This window comes from Sinocyclocheilus grahami, unplaced genomic scaffold (assembly GCF_001515645.1).
Source record: "Sinocyclocheilus grahami isolate Dianchi unplaced genomic scaffold, SAMN03320097.WGS_v1.1 scaffold507.1, whole genome shotgun sequence".
NCBI lineage: Eukaryota > Metazoa > Chordata > Actinopteri > Cypriniformes > Cyprinidae > Sinocyclocheilus > Sinocyclocheilus grahami.
Genome location: NW_015505686.1, coordinates 425,935 through 442,437, shown reverse-complemented (window position 1 = coordinate 442,437; position 16,503 = coordinate 425,935). Strand labels below are relative to the sequence as shown.

The 16,503-nt window shown below is 34.8% G+C and overlaps 1 protein-coding gene across 7 annotated transcripts in view; it reads right to left on the bottom strand.

Moving 5' to 3' along the window:
- The window catches only part of fam135b (family with sequence similarity 135 member B), a 53,040-nt gene that overhangs the window by 14,015 nt on the left and 22,522 nt on the right, over window positions 1-16,503 (bottom strand). For all 7 annotated transcript variants that reach the window (XM_016237144.1, XM_016237148.1, XM_016237147.1 and 4 more), the window contains 4 exons: window positions 9,533-9,672; window positions 6,368-6,438; window positions 4,349-4,522; window positions 2,879-3,005 (listed from right to left, as the gene is read on the bottom strand). In XM_016237144.1, coding sequence (XP_016092630.1) covers window positions 2,879-3,005; window positions 4,349-4,522; window positions 6,368-6,438; window positions 9,533-9,672 — 512 coding nt within the window. The remainder of the gene's footprint in view (window positions 1-2,878; window positions 3,006-4,348; window positions 4,523-6,367; window positions 6,439-9,532; window positions 9,673-16,503) is intronic.

The window sequence follows — 16,503 nt, the reverse complement described above, 5'->3', positions numbered from 1 at the left end:
TATTACAATTTATAAGCACTGTTTATATTTGAAGATATTTTAGAATATTATTTATTCCTGGGATGCAAAGCTGAATTTTCAGCATCATTACTCCAGTCTTCAGTGTCACATGATCCTTCAGAAATCATTCTAATATGCTGTTTTGCTGCTCAGGAAGCATTTATTCTTATTATTATTCTTATTAATTTTAAAAAACAGTAGTGCTGTTTAATGTTTTTATGGAAACCATGATGCATTTTTTTTCTTTGATGAACAGAAAGTTCAAAAGAACAGCATTTGTTTGAAATTTAAAACCTTTTGAAACATTATAAATATTTTTTTTACTGTCACTCTTGATCAATTTAATGTGTCCTTGCTGAAACGAAAGTGTCACAAATAAAAAAAAGCGAAATTAAAGTGCCATAAAATAAAATGTCAAAAGCATTACCTTGTTACCTTTTCATACTAGCGTGGAAACAGGCTTCTATATGAATCTAAAACACTAAATACAAGCTATTTTTAAATGTACAGTTGTAGTTAACAGAAAACGCTGGTGATGCTTTAAATGTTTGGAGCAAAGGCTCATAAATTGCTGATGTAGGGGTGATTGTGAGTTTGTTGGGCCTCTAATATGTCTTTACTGCATACTTGTGTATACTGTGTAATATGTGTGTGTATGTTTGTAAAGAGAGTGCTGAACGCTGTCATTATATGTGTGAAGCTTTGTAATCTACATTCAGTTATGTCCTTTTGACTCAAACAGATGCGTACTGAATTCAGTCTCTCTCTCTCTCGCACGCGCAAACATCTGCTCTGTGCTTTCTACGGACATTTATCACATTTTAGTAACTGTGGCAGCTGGAAAACACACAGGGTCAATATTACACTCACATACAAGCAACATAGGTCATAGTTCACAGAGCCAAATTGAATGTAAATTGTGTGCGCAAGGAGGAGTAAACGTGCCAGCTTGCACTGTGGGATAGTGTCATCTGTTTGTGGTCAACATGTGTATAAATACATTCATGCAAGTCTGTACGCTGTATATTACAAGTTTTCTGAAGCCGTACAGTAGTTCATTATAAGTATCGATGCACAATTCACGAACAATTGTTTGTATGAGTTGAATCGTTTCAGTGAATCATCTGATTCACAAAACTAGTCGGAATGATTTGTTTAGGAATCAGTCTGATCTGGTTCAACTCAGGGATTCAATTGCAGCAGTAAACGTGGAGAATGAGTGAATACAATTTAACCTGACTTTAAATTTAATTTATTCTAAATTTACTTTGAAGTTGTTGTTCACTGAACTATGTTTTAGTTCTCACAGAAGGCTGTTGTTTGATTCCGAAGCCTTACAAATTTATATGACATGTATGATACTTTTATGCTGTTTTGGTTTTGATTCATTTAATAAATGAAAACATGAGCAGTACAATCTTTCTTAATTTCTCTTTTGTGTTCAACAGATGAAAGAAAGCCAAAGGGGTTTGGCATAAATGTGAGTAAATGATTTATTTTGGGGTGAACTATTTCTTTAAGTGTTTCTTTAAGCTTTTGCAAAAGACAAAAACATTAACTCGTCACCTAATGAACTTGAAAATCTTGTCTTATGTCACAGAGTGAAAAGCAGCACATTATGTCCTTCATTGTAAAGTAGAAGTGCTGAGGAGGGCTTATAGAAAGCAGAGAGAGAGAGAGATGCTTGCTCCTCATGTTTGAGGCTGTTAAAGCTGGGCTCGTTACGATGATCAAACGCTGCATCCCTCCAGCGAAACGCTGTACTTAATAAAGTGCCCTGCGGGGGGGGGTTGGGGGGGGGGGTAGTAAACGTAGGACCCATACGGCGCCGCGAGGCCTCGGTAGGATGTCCTGCCTAAATGGAAATCTCCACAGGCAAGAGAAACCTCTCAGTTCATCCAGTCAGAAAAAAACGGAGGGCTACTCCGCAAACGGCCAGAAAGGTCAAATTATCTATGCTGTTTAGTTCTAAATTGCTCAGGTTAAGTGTCTGTATTTCATTCAGGGCCAGTTGCATACTGCCTGTAATAGGTGAAACTGAATGCATTACTCAGGCATTAGTATGCAAAGTTGTCATATGAACTCAGTATGTTTAATGTAGCATCAGGTAATTTTTTTCTGAAATAAAGAGGATATATAATTTTTAAAACAATAATTTTTTTGGGGGAGGGGGGGTGCAGTCTGATAACATAAATAAATAAATGTAAAACAGACATTTATAATGTTACAAAAAATTATATTTTAGGCTGAACTTTCTATTAATAAAAGAATCCTGAAAAAAAATGCATCACATTTCCCACAAAAATATTAAGAAAATCTATCAAGAAAAACTATTTTAGTTATTCATAATAATAAGAGCCATTATTAATAAATTAGCACAATAATAAGAGCCATTGTTAGTACTTGAGCACCAATAATAACTGTTAATATATATATATAGAGAGAGAGAGAGATTTTTTTTTCATGCATACAAAATATACTTGTTTGAGTAGTATGGAGTTATACTAATCAGAACATAGCAGCCTCAATTTCATCAGTGTTAAATTTGATATATATATATATATATATATATAGATAGATAGATAGATAGATAGATAGATAGATAGATAGATAGATAGATAGATAGATAGATAGATAGATAGATATGACCATTCCCTGCTCTTTTTCTGGCAGATACTAAAAGAGAATTGAACTATCTAAAAACCCAGAAGAGCATCACAGACCAGTTTCAGTGCTGTCAGCAGTCAGGTAAGATGTGAGAAAGCAGGACTGAATTAAATACTTCAGTCGAGATCAGTACAGTCATTTAAACACATTGTGATTATGTGTATGTGCAAAATGATGAGTTATGATGATCATGTTAGATGTATGTGGTTACCTCTGTTGGCACAGGTTTGCAATATCCCGCCCCAAACATCAGATTCTCCACTGACATTGCAGAGGGCGGAGCTTCACTCTCTGGAGAGCCTTTACCCAGCCACGCCCCCTTACCGCTGCGCGCGAAACTACACAAAGACAAACGACAGACTGTAAGTACCTGTGGAGTGATCAATGTGTGCAGCTGTTACCAACTGAATTAACGTAAGGGATCTCAGTGGGAACCGCTCAAAAGATTCTTCATTATCCAGGCATGGACAATCATTTGTACCACATATCTGTGTAAAAACAATTCTTGTTGGTCCTCACGGAAAACCCAAAGACACAAATGCCTGATTAGTTTGTAAAAGTCGGTCTTGAGAATATTTGTCACTAATGAAACCATTACACATGACAGCTGACAAACACACACACTGCGGATTTGACAGCTTTACTTTCAGGAGGGTTCAGAGAAAGATCTAGCACTTTAAAAGCTGAGTTTTAAAGAACAGATCCACGGCAGTGAAAACACATCACATGCTGCCAGTAACACCTCCTACGAACAGGAGATACAGATCCAACAAACAATACACAGTATTCACCATTCAACTAGAAAAGCTGGCCAGTTTATGTGACCATGCTAACAAGGACATTATTGCTTTGTAATTTAATTTAAATTTAAAAATGTAATTAAATATTTGTAAAAAAAATATGTAATTTAATTGGAAAAATTAAAACTAAATAATACTTGCCTTGGAAAATTAATGATGAAATTATTTAAATGAAATTAAATCAAATTAAAATGCTATACTTGAAATAACTGGTGATTTATTATTATTATTATTATTATTATTATTATTATTATTATTATTATTATTATTATTATTATTATTATTATTATTATTATTATTATTATTATTATTATTATTATTATTATTATTATTATTATTATTGTTGTTGTTGTATGCAATCAAATTGGGTTATATAAAGTGTGAATGTGACCTGAGAACTAAACTTATTATCTATGATTTTTTATTGATAAATATTAAATTAAATTAAAATATTATTCATTAGTAACTATTAATAATAATAATAATAATAATAATAATAATAATAATAATAATAACAATAATTGTATTATTGTTGCTTTGTAATTTAGTTCATTTATTTTTAATTGAAAAAAAAAACGTAATACTTGACTTACACAACTAATGATGAAATTATCTAAATTAAATTACATCAAGTATTATTATTATTATTGTTATTATTATTTGATGCAATTTAATTTAGATAGTTCCATCATTAGTTGTGTAAGGCAAGTATTATTACGTTTTTTTTCCCCAATTAAAAATAAATTAACTAAATTGCAAAGCTACAATAATAGAAACAACACATAATAAAACAAAGCAGCAAAATACATTTTGAAGCCATGGTAAAATGCCTTAAACTGCTGATTGGCTGAGAACTGGTGGGGCGGAGTTTGTTTGATCACCTGATCAGTGGTTGGTGCAGTGCCACCAGGGAGGCGTGGATTGAGGCGGAGATGACGGACAGGTGGAAATAGTCAAACATGACGGGCAGGTGATGGTGTAGGCCTTGGTGTGGATGGAAGTGCAAACCCAATGTCCTGCTGCTAATCAGAGGCACTGAAGAGATATCCGCCAACCTAACACACAAACACAAAATAACACTCGATATAGAAAGACCCAGTCACACTAGACTTCACACTCCATTCATTAATTCATTCATATGCATGTGAACAATGGAGACCGGAAATGCAAGACAATGACTTTATCATTCACAATTTTACACTGAAATTCTCTGATCCAACTCATCCATTAAAAAAACGTATTAACAACTGTACTGAGATGTGGCAGCCAGAGAAAAAGAGCAAGAGAAAAAGACCTGAATAAAGAAAACTTAGGAGAAGGAGAGAGAACGTGAGGAGGATAGGGAGATGGACAGGTAGTGCAGATAATGAGCTTGCATTAGTGCCGTCCCTGCAGAACTCAGGGGCCATGGGGGCCACAGGGGCTGCCGCTCTGAGCTCAGGGGCTCTGCTGCAGGTAAGAGGCGCAAGTAATTGCTCTCATTTGTGCTGCTTTGAGACAGGAGTGTGTGTGTGTGTGTATATATATATATGAGTATTTTAAGCTCTTGCACACTCTCTCACCTCAGCTCCTTAAATACCGACAGACAGAGAGATCATACAGATGACAGTAAAGAGGGAGAGAATGGTTGTACTTTGTGTGTGTTATAAACTGCGTACTATTTTATTAATAGTATGTGAAATAATATGCAAATATTTCAAAATGTATGCTACATTATTGTCACACAACCTCATTGTGTTGCATGTTTAATTCAGTGAGTTGTTTTCACCGGTATGTTTGATATAACTACTACTACATTTGACAAAATGTACTGAATGGAGTGTGCTGTGTGGAATACACAATTCAGTTTGTTTGATCATCTTCCATTTTCACTGTGATGGATGAACAGGAAGCAATGTCATTGATTTTTAATATATCTGTGTTGACATTGTTGCATCGGACTTCCAAATGTGAAGATACTATTCAATATTGGAAGGAGTGCATAACGTTTTCTGTTTAACATACTATTGTGAAACAGAAAACATGGTATTACTGTTAAAACATAGTGGGAAATAAATAGTACTGTATATACTACAGTATTGAGAAGGCAAGTAATTCATTCTGGGCATACTGTACAATGTGTTCAAAAGTTTGGTGTCAATAAGATTTTTATTTTTTGATGTATAATTGTATTCAGCTAGGATGTATTATATTAATCAAATGTGGCAAAAAAGTAAAAGAAAAAATGGTTTCCACAAAAACATTAAAGGTGCAGTAAGGAATTTCTGAAAAACAGCGTTTCTCACTGCACCTTTAAGTGTAACCCTTCTCAACATTGAAAATTATAAGAAATGTTTTTGAGCAACAAATCAGCATTTTAGAATGATTTCTGAAGGATCATATGACGCTGAAGACTGGAGTAATGATGATGAGAATTCAGATTGCATCACAGGAATACATTACATTTTAAAATATTTTCAAATAGAAAACATTTCTTTTGAAATGTACTAATATTTCACAATATTACTGTTTTTACTGCATTTTTTATCAAATAAATGCAGCCATGGTGAGCATAAGAGCCTTGTTTCAAAAACAGACAGACCCCAACATTTTTAATTCAATGTGATGTGGTCTGCAGCATTAAAAATCATATTGCTTTTTCATTCGTCATTCTGTACATGGAAGTGCATTGTATTGTGGGATGCAGTACTCAATGTTTAATATACAAGCAGAACATATACACTTAGGTGAAGAAGTAGATCATTCCCTGCATACTGAAAATTCACCTACTGTGCAGAGTATTGTGCGGAGTATTCTGACCATATACTGCAAAAACAGCATGATAGTATAAGCCATTCCGAACACAAGCAGTGATGATGCAGAGATGGCATAAGATGGAAAAGAAAGGGCGAGATACTCACTGCTGTTCATTGTCAGTGAAGTGCAGATCTAGTTTGAGCTGGAAGTCCACCTCGCTCACAGCTTCCTCCACCTGAGAGAGACGTCAACACACCTGTCAATCACAACTAACCGCAAAACTTTAAAGTCCGTGTAAAGCGATATTAAATATGTGATCTGAGTTTTGTCACACCACAGAAAAATTGTATTAACCACCCAGCCAAATTTGATTGATAAAAAAAATGTGCAGATCGTTTATACTGCATTACTCACTGCATGAAATGGCATAATAAGGGCACTTTAATGAACTGTCAGCCAGTCAAATGCTTCAATTAAATAACATACAGCTATTGCTATGTGGCTGCTAAAATGTTCTGAGCGGGTGATTGGATATCTCTCTTTATGATCTCTGCATTTTGATCGCTATGTATGCCTGGTTGTTCCGTCAATGTTTTATCGTCCACCTAGCAAAAAAAAAAAAAGTATGACAATTTTAGCAGACCTGTCCTGAGGTGTTGTTATTCATCATGTGTTTTCTTGATATTCAACAATGTTGTTTCCCATGTGCAGAACCACATGAATCTTGGCCTTTTTATGTGATCATGCCAACAAGCACACTGTTGCTGTGTAAATGAAAGGAAATAACACTTGCCTTACACAACTGATGATAAATATAACTAAATTAAAGTTGATTTCATATTTCATCATTAGTATTATATATAGGGGAGAGCGGGGTGATTTGAGCCTGTGGGGAAGTTGAGCCACCCCTTGTTTCTAGGCAACATGAACCCCCTGGGGTCCGAGGGTGTTTTGGGGGCCTGGAGAAGTTTTGACATGCCATCACATTTGTGCTTTTTTCAGTTGCTTATAAACATACAAACGACTAAATAAATAAATGGTGATGTGACCACAAATGTATGAATAGTTATCCATTTTACTCACCCTGTGATGAAGAGAGGCCCATGCAATAATTGGTAACTACATTCAAGTTAAAAAAAAAATGTTGCTCTTCAAAGTCTTTTTTTTTTTTATGTTCAAGGACTCATGCTTCTTGTGTCTGAACAATTACAGACAAGTCTGAAAAAAAATATCACATGCTTTAGGAAGTGACATTTATGAGGCTATATTGTTAGCATGCTGTTAGCTCTAAACTGGAGGATGATACAAGTTTATTAAAATGGTAGGAGTGTGGTAATTTGAGCCGAAAGTCCTGGGGTAAGTTGAGCAGCTTACTCCTTATGATTATAAAGTGTTATTTTACTGTAATTCTACGTTATACTTCGTTAATTTTACACCAAACATTTTTTATTTTGTTCTTTGTTTTGTACTTGATTTTGTTCTGAAAATTGTACAATTTTAAATAGGCCTTATGAAAATTGCCCATTGAAATTTTATGCAATTATACTTCCATGCAACATTTATAAGTGGAATGTTGAGTACTATTAGCCCAGTTCTGTAAGGTAAGGTTTTTTAAATAATTTTAAAAAATGCCTTCAAAGTTGTGTATTGTGTCTTTGAATAAAAGTTTTAAGAAGTCATCCATCCATTCCATTATCCAAAGCTCTTTGTCCTTATCAGCGTAGCAGGAGCCTAACCCAGCGTCTTGAGCAGCGTCACAGGCAGAGAAACACATGGTCAGTCATTTTTATTGAATTTCTCTTCCTTTGTCATAGCATGAGGGGAAGGTTCCGCCCTGTTCTGAGAAACTGCCACACTCTGCCGATGTTTGAAAACAAACAGGGCTGCTCCAATTATTGATACACGGATTGCTTAAACTCACACTCTGGGGAAATGGAAAGCTATTTTTAGAAGTCTTATCTGAGGGGCAGAGACAGAGAGTGAGATGGAGTGAGACAGCGAGGAGAGCGGCCACAGATAACTGCTTCAAGGTTAATAAGAAAGATGGCCATATAAATCTGATAAGACACTCTCCCCACCCACAATTCCCTGCATCTCTCTACTGCTCTCATACCCGTTTCCCATATTTCATAACATCTAAAATGAGCTGGTATGGCACAGATGGTCATAATATTTGAATATAATACAGTGCTGTGAAAGGTAAAGACACTCTTTGAAGAGTTTTCTTTTAGATGGTTTTCGGATTCTGTTAATGGATAAGAAAAAAGCAAATGGCAATTTGACAGATGGCACTCGAAATGTAAATTTTGTAAGGATGTACATGAACAAATATTCCCTTTTCTTGTGTGGAAAAAGTTAGTACACTGCCAACATAACATACCATAGATTAGTAGGAAATCTTTAAATCGGATACACAACCTTTCATATTTATATTTCAAATATATTTATATATAAACAAAATGAATACCTTTATCCCGCAAGGATGCAGTAAACTGGTCAAAAGAGACAGCAAAGACTTTTGCTTTGTTACAAAAGATTTATGTTTCAAATAAAATAACTTTCTATTCATCAAAGAATCCTGGGGGAAAAAATGTATCACAGTTTCCATAAAAATATGAAGTGCCACAATTACTTTCAACATTGATGATAATAAGAATCCTAAAAAAAAATAACAAAAATAATAATGATATTGCCGTTTCCACCAAAATGTTAAGCAATAATTGTTTCCAACATTGATAATAATCAGAAATGTTTCCTGAGCAGCAAATCAGCAAATTAGAATGATTTCTGAAGGATCATGTGACACTGAAGACTGGAATAATGATGCTGAAAATTCAGCTTTGCATCACAGGAATCAATTACATTTTTTAAATCCTTCAACTAGAAAAGAGTTATTTTGAATTGTAATAATATTTGACAATACTACTGTTTTTGCTGTATTTTTCATTAAATAACCGCAATGTATTTCAAAGTTTCAGCACTATTACAGTGGGGAAAAAAAAGTATTTAGTCAGCCACCAATTGTGCAAATTCCAGATTTTCAAATAGTTGTATCTCGACCAAATATTGTCCAATCCTAACAAATACATAAATGGAAAGCTTATTCATTCAGCTTTCAGACGATGTATAAATCTCAATTTTGAAAAATTGACACTTAAGACGTTTTGTGGTCCAGAATCACATATATGTAATTTACGTCTGCATATACCTTTGGTATAAAAGTTAAAATTGTTCCAACTCGTACTCATTCTTTCTGTGGGCTTTGAACCCGTAACCTTCCAGCTGCCATGTGTTCGTGTCTTGTGTCGTCAGAGCAGCGGGACACTCACCCTCTCCCCGTCCAGCAGCAGGTGCACTCTGAAGTTCATGCGGTCCTCCAGGGTCACCTCCTCATTCCTGTACAGGATCTGAAAGATCCGACTGAAGACACCACCATCATGAACCCCTGCACTGCTGAAACTGCACTCGCCTACCCAGAGCAGGACAGACAGACGGAGAGAAAGAAAAGGTAGATTACTTCTCTGCTGTTCACATCAAAGCATCTCCAGAGAGAGATTCTCCACTGCGTGAACATCAAAGCACGTTCAGTGATGCTTCCCTGCAGAAAGAGAGATGTAGATGTTTCATTCATATTCAGTCTGCTGTTTACAGACGTTATTTTCTGACAGCGTTTGGCAGGATTGTGATTTTGTGTGTTTGAGGCTCGAGAGAAAGCAAAACATCAAATGAAAATACTTATTCTGTCAGATAGCAGGGCCTGTAGGAATACTATTATTATACAGTATATCTCAATTGCAGCTCCTAGATAGTGCCCTAGCTCCTAGATGGAGATCAAGTGGAGACTTTGGGTTTCCCAAGCATAAAACATTTATACAACATTACATTTTTGTTTTGTAATGTCACAGTGCACAGTTCTAAAAATGTTCTAGAAGCTTCTCAAAAAAACAGTACAATATTTGTAATTTCGTTGATTTAGTTATGTTGCAGAGCAATGTTTTAAAAATGATTTAGAAAACCACACACAAAACAGTACAATGTTGTGATTTATTTTATTTTATTTAGTTATGTTGTAGCGCAATATTTAGAAAAAGTTTTAGAAATCCATACAAAAAACAGTATAGTGTTGTCATTATTGTTTTATTATTTTATTTTATTTAGTTAAGTAATGTTGTACTGCAATGTTTTAAAAATATTTTAGAAACGGCACTAAACACAGCATATTGTAATGTATTATTATTTAATTTTATTTAGTTACATAATGTTGTGGTGCAATGTTTTAAAAATATTTGATAAACCACACAAAAACAGTACATTTCTCTTTTTTTTTATTTATTTTTTTTTTATTTTGAATTTTAGTTGTTACAGTGCAACGTTTTAAAAATGTTTTAGAAAGTACATAAAGAAAACATTTTGTCATTTGTTTATTTGTTTCTTTTTTCTTAAGTAATGTCGCAGTGCAATCTTTTAAAAATGTTCTGTAAACCACACTCACAGATACAAAAGAACAGTACAGTATTTGTAATTTAATGATTTTGTTAAATAAGGTCACAGTGCAATGTTTAAAAAAACACTTTAGAAACCACATTTACAAATATAAAAAGTATTTTTTCTTATTAAAGTTTACTTTAAAGTAGCCTCAAAAAGTTAATGTAGCATTTTTTACCATGAAAATCAGACCAGACTGCAACATTTGTGAAACATTTTATTTAATTTTTAAACTAATATTCTGTGCATATAGAAAATACTGTTTATAATGATGATATAGTAAGAGAAGCATGTTAGCCTGCTATTATTAGCCTACAATATGTTTATATCCAAAATAAAACCACAACACATTATGTTTGTGGAACATATTTGTTTACATTTTTAACCTTGAAGTATGCAAACTGTTGCAATATAGCATGAAAAATTATCCGAGTGACCTATTTCAATGTGTGTGTACTGTATATTTATTTTTAGGATGTGAGCTGGTCAACGTTTTCAACAGGAAGATGAGTAAATGACCGATTTTTCATTTTTGAGTGAACTCTTCCCATTCCTCCAGTTGAATATTAGCAGAAACATCCGAGAAAAGTTTAATGTGAGCAATGAAAGTTTCCTCTAAGGAGAGAAAATCATGAATCTGTCCATCAAATCCAGCATTACTCATGCCGTCCCGTTACTAACCTGACACTAAAGCAGCCACCATCAAGCCTGCAAGCATCAAACGTCGGCCACCGGCTCCACATCCAGCCAGAGAGAGACCGAGATCTTGTCTGAGACGGATGACAGCACCTCAGCGGGGTTTCTCTTCAGTGGAGAAGATGATAGCTTGTGTCAGAGAGGTGCTGAGCGGAACAGTGAGGGTCTCACGTAAAGACAGACCCCCGCTGCGTCCGTCTCTCTCTGTTTGCCTCTTTCTATGACTTTCTTCCTCTCTGCGTGCCACCTAAAACAGTTCTGCAGTGTGCCGATGCCCCAGAGACCCGGAGAGAGAGTTGTGGGGAGTGTGTGTGTGTGTGTGTGTGTGTGTGTGTGTTTGAAGGAGAGGAAGAGTCAGAAACCCAGAGAAAGATGATGGATCGGGTCAGTGTGTTTCTGATGAACATAATATAGACTATTTCTAGCCATCTGACAGCAGTATGGAAATGTACAGCCCTGCACTGTAATGCGGCATATTGGATAATCTATAATATACCTTTTAAAGAAAGAATTCACTCAAAAATGAAGCTCATGTTGTCAAAAACGTCTATTGAACAAGAAAATAGAATTTTTAAGATTTTTGTAGTCTTTCTAGCTCCAAAATAATGAAATTACACAATAAAAATGATGACAAAAGTAGTCCATATGAAATAATTCAGTCACAAATCAGACTGATTTCTCAAGTTAACTCGCTCCAGTTAACAGCACACACTCAATAAATATCAGTCTGCTCCTCACACAATGTTCAGAAGTTCAGCTCACACTGACTTCAGAAGACTTGGAATAGAGTGGAAATATGCAAGATGTATTATTTATTTTCACCCTTAAACATGTCTTTAGGAAGCCATTAGTTCTAAAAAAAAATAAAATAAAAAAAAATAGTAGTAGTAATAATAATAATAATAAAAAAACCACTTTTAGACAAAATTTGCATTGGATATCGGACAAAGCTGGGCATTTATGTTTGCAAAATTTCACCACTATATTTTGATACAGTAAGTGAAAGTTTTAGATTCACAGCAAAAGAACACAGTTGTAAAACATAAATGTATTTTTAAAAAATATATTTTTCAACACAGTAAAGGTCCTTGGACACTTGAGTCCGAAATTTTCGTATGCGTTTTTCTATTTTTTGCGTATTCGTCATCCTTTCCTTTCAAAATGCTTGCTACAGATGCGAAAACGCAGAAAATCGAACCTGGTCCGAATTTTTTTATGACGGACGAAAGTTTCGGAGGCAGTGTGTAAACGTGATTGACACAACGTGAGGTCGTATTTATTTTTCAACGTGCGAAAATGTCTGACTCAGTGTGCAGAGACCTTAAGAGTACAAGTCATGAAAAAGATCATTTAGTTTCAACTGAATTTCACTCAGTTAGCTTTTTGACCCTTTTTGAGTACTTTTAATACAAATTAATTTAAACAAGTATATAGTATATATATTAATGAGACAATAAGGATAAAATGTTTTATATTTTTTTGTACCATTCATTGAATAGACTTCATTGTGTGAGAATAACAGAAAAAAAGTTGACCCCTAATTCCCAGTGTTGCACTTTTGCCACCCTTAGAAAAATGGTCTAAAATGTATGTTCAACATTTTTCAAGAGCTTTAAGCCTTTTCCCATCACCACAAAATAAAAATGTTAAAATATAGATACAATCTATAAATACAAATTATCGATATTTATACACACAAATATTTAAGAAATATTTATACACACACACACACACACACACATATATATATATATATATATATATATATATATATATATATATATATATAAATCTTAAATATATACATGTATGTGTGTGCATAAAATATATACAGTACACACAGACATATTATGTAAATCCAGACTTTTATTTTGAATGCGATTAATCGCAATTAATCAATTTCACAGGCCTAATTTCCATCATTCAAAAAGTCTCCTTTTGTGTTTCAGAGCTGAAATGTCTGGAACAAGGTAACAGTAAGTAAAATCGTTTTTTAATTTTAATTTTTATATTTTATATTTGTGGAGCTTATTTATCTGGCTATATTGTTCTAGTGCAGATACTGATGCAACATTTGTCATACTTCTAAGTGAATAAATGTAAAATAATCTGACATTTTCATTTATTTATTTTTTATTTTTTGGTTTCAACTCAAATACTTTTTTTTGTAACATCTTAGATATTTCACAGCTCTACTTTTATCAAGCAAATGCTGTTATGATGGCATTTGATGGACACAGTAATGGATAGTGGATCAGGACAGTGTGTTTGTGATGAATGTCTCAGAGAGACTGAACAGAAGGGGCTGTTTCTGCAGCCGTCTGATTGCAGTATGGTAATTCACAGCACCGCATCACAGTATCACATGTTGTACAGTCAGAATTAGCATTTTAGCTCATGTCTCCAGGGCTTTATTATCATGGTGAGCGTGATTTCACCAAGTACAACATGTTCCTGGATCAACATCCTTGTTGATCCAGGAACATCATTCCAAATAACCAATCAGAATTGAGAGATACCTTTTCAGGAAATGTCAGTTTTAGACTTACAATCAGGATTAGGTGCTTCTACACCCTTGTTAATCAGCTATCATTTCCCTCTGATTTTAGGAATAAATTGTGGGTAAGGTTAGGTTTAGGGGTAGGGATTGGGTTAAGTCTGTATTTTTGGACAGTAATGTTGATCCAGGATCAACAAAATATCACAGCGACCTTATTATCATATGATGCGACAAATGATTAATTCTCTTTATAACTACGATATTATTTCTGCTATTAACAGTAGATATGTTAATATGCTGTTTTTACATAGACAGCGGGCAGCACTGCTGAAACATACATGATCCATAAGGAGTAATACAAAGTGGGAAGCGTCCTAAACAGGTCAGGATGAGGAAGAATTTGTAATTGAGTTAGTGGAGAGCACAAAGACGCTGAAACACTTCAGTTTAGTCAAGCAGCCAGTTGTCTGGATGACATTTTGAAACTGAAAATTAAATCCCATAAGAGCCAGAATGGCTGACAGATCCGAAATAGCCAGTGAGTGTGTGAGTTTGATTCAGACCGCCGCTGGCGTTCAGTCAAACGAGCTGCACCAAAACTCAATGTCAGACAGAGGCCATAGGCTTTCTGCTGCCAAATACACATACACACACACACACACACACAACTCCTCAATAAAGGCATTAAGTTATGATAGCCAAAGAAAACTGCTGTCTTTTATCTCATATGTCTAGTACTAAAGCAAAATGAGCAACTGAATGAACAGGAAATACTTAATTTGTCTTGGTTGGACAAAAAATGTAAAAGGGACATGACAAAAAGCTGTTATCACTTATTGTTTTGTTTTGTTTGGGGTCAGTAAGATTTTTGTTTAAATAAATTAAAGGGGTAGTGTCAAATTCCGTTCCGGGTTTTGTGTGTGTTTTGCTCCCCATGTGTTTCTATGCCCGTATTTGGTCCTTCCCATTCCTGTCCTTATCATCTGTTCCAGGTGTGCCCCGTTTAGTTCTATTAATCCCAGGTGTGTCTCCTCATCCCCTCGTCATGTCATGTGTATATAAAGTGTTCCCTGTTCTTAGTTCGGTGCAGTGTTGTCAATTTAACTACTCTGTAGCTAGATTTACCGACTTCCCTACCCTTTTGAGACTTTTTTCAGAAGTTTAGGGACAAATATAGCAACTTCTTGGACAAACCTTATCTAAGTTCTCATCTTGCCCACTGATCTATGTTCATCTTTATATAGATCAGAGAGTTTGCCATTGTGATGTCATCTAGTGACATTTAGCTACCAGTTTTAGCTACTTTCAATTGAAAGCAGTTAGCAACACTGGTTTGGTGTCCATTATTGTATATGTCAACCTCTCCTGCTACGTGTGTTTTCCTGGTTCCCTTGTGGTGGATGAATAAAGTCTCCTTGTTGATGTACTCCACGTCTCCTCATTCCTCGCACCGCGTTCCCTCACAGTAGCGAACGTGACCGGTAGTTCACCCATAGATTTACTCCACCTCAAGCCATCCTAGGTGTATGACAGTCTTCTTTTAGACTAATACAATCGGAGTTATATTTAAAAATGTCATGGCTTTTCCAAGCTTTATAATGGCAGTGGCATCTTACTGACCCCAAACTTTTGAATGGTTGTGTGTATAATGTACCTTTTTTATTTAGAAATACCAGAATTACAAGCAAGCCTATGTCAGCAAAAAAAAACAGAAAAGACAGCAGACATCCAACAACAAAATTCTAGTCTTGTCGTATCCTCTCACGTAAACAGAAGATGAAAGTCTGCCCAGAAGCTCATTATGGTGAAGTGATGTCAGTCAGACAGCATAATTTGATCTGGAATCACACGATTCAGACGAGTATCTGAGGCCTCACCGAATAAGCCTGTGTCACTTTCAGAAGCATGCTATGAATGCAAATTGGGAAGTAAACAGCAGTCATATGGGTGAATAGAGTGATTCATTTTCAAAATTGTGTTTGGAAAGATATTACAAAGAAAATATAGTGTTGAAGTAGATTTTTAAGAGGCTTTTCTGGATAGAGTGTGTCTTTCAAAAATACTTATTTTGGATTTTTTGAACATGGTCTTAAACAGGTTTCATAACAGCAGTGTGTACACTGATAATTGTGTGTGTATGTGCAGGTAACCTGTGTGTGACATTAAAGAAGCCGTCAGTGTTGTGAAAACACTATATTTTCACCTGACACAACGTGACCTGTTGAAACATGGTGTCCGTGTCCCTGATTGCCTTTAGATGGCCATAAAACCAAAGCAGCCTGGAGATTACTGTTTTGAGCGCAGAATGTGTGCTGAGAATGTGAAGAATGTAAGTTACACACAGAACAAGACACAAGCAATAGGTAAATTACATAGAGTGTGTATGTTTGTAATCAAGGGGTCATAGAAAACCATGAAAATAATCATACAGCAAATGTATTTACTATGCTGTAAAGGTAATGCATATTAGAAAATGGCAGAAAACATTACAAGTAAAAATTAAACAAGTAATTTTATGTATTTTTATTAATAATAATAATAATCCTATACAAATGGTTCTGTTATATAGTTTGTTGGTGATATTGTAGAATGAAAATATATAAAATGTTAAAATGATAA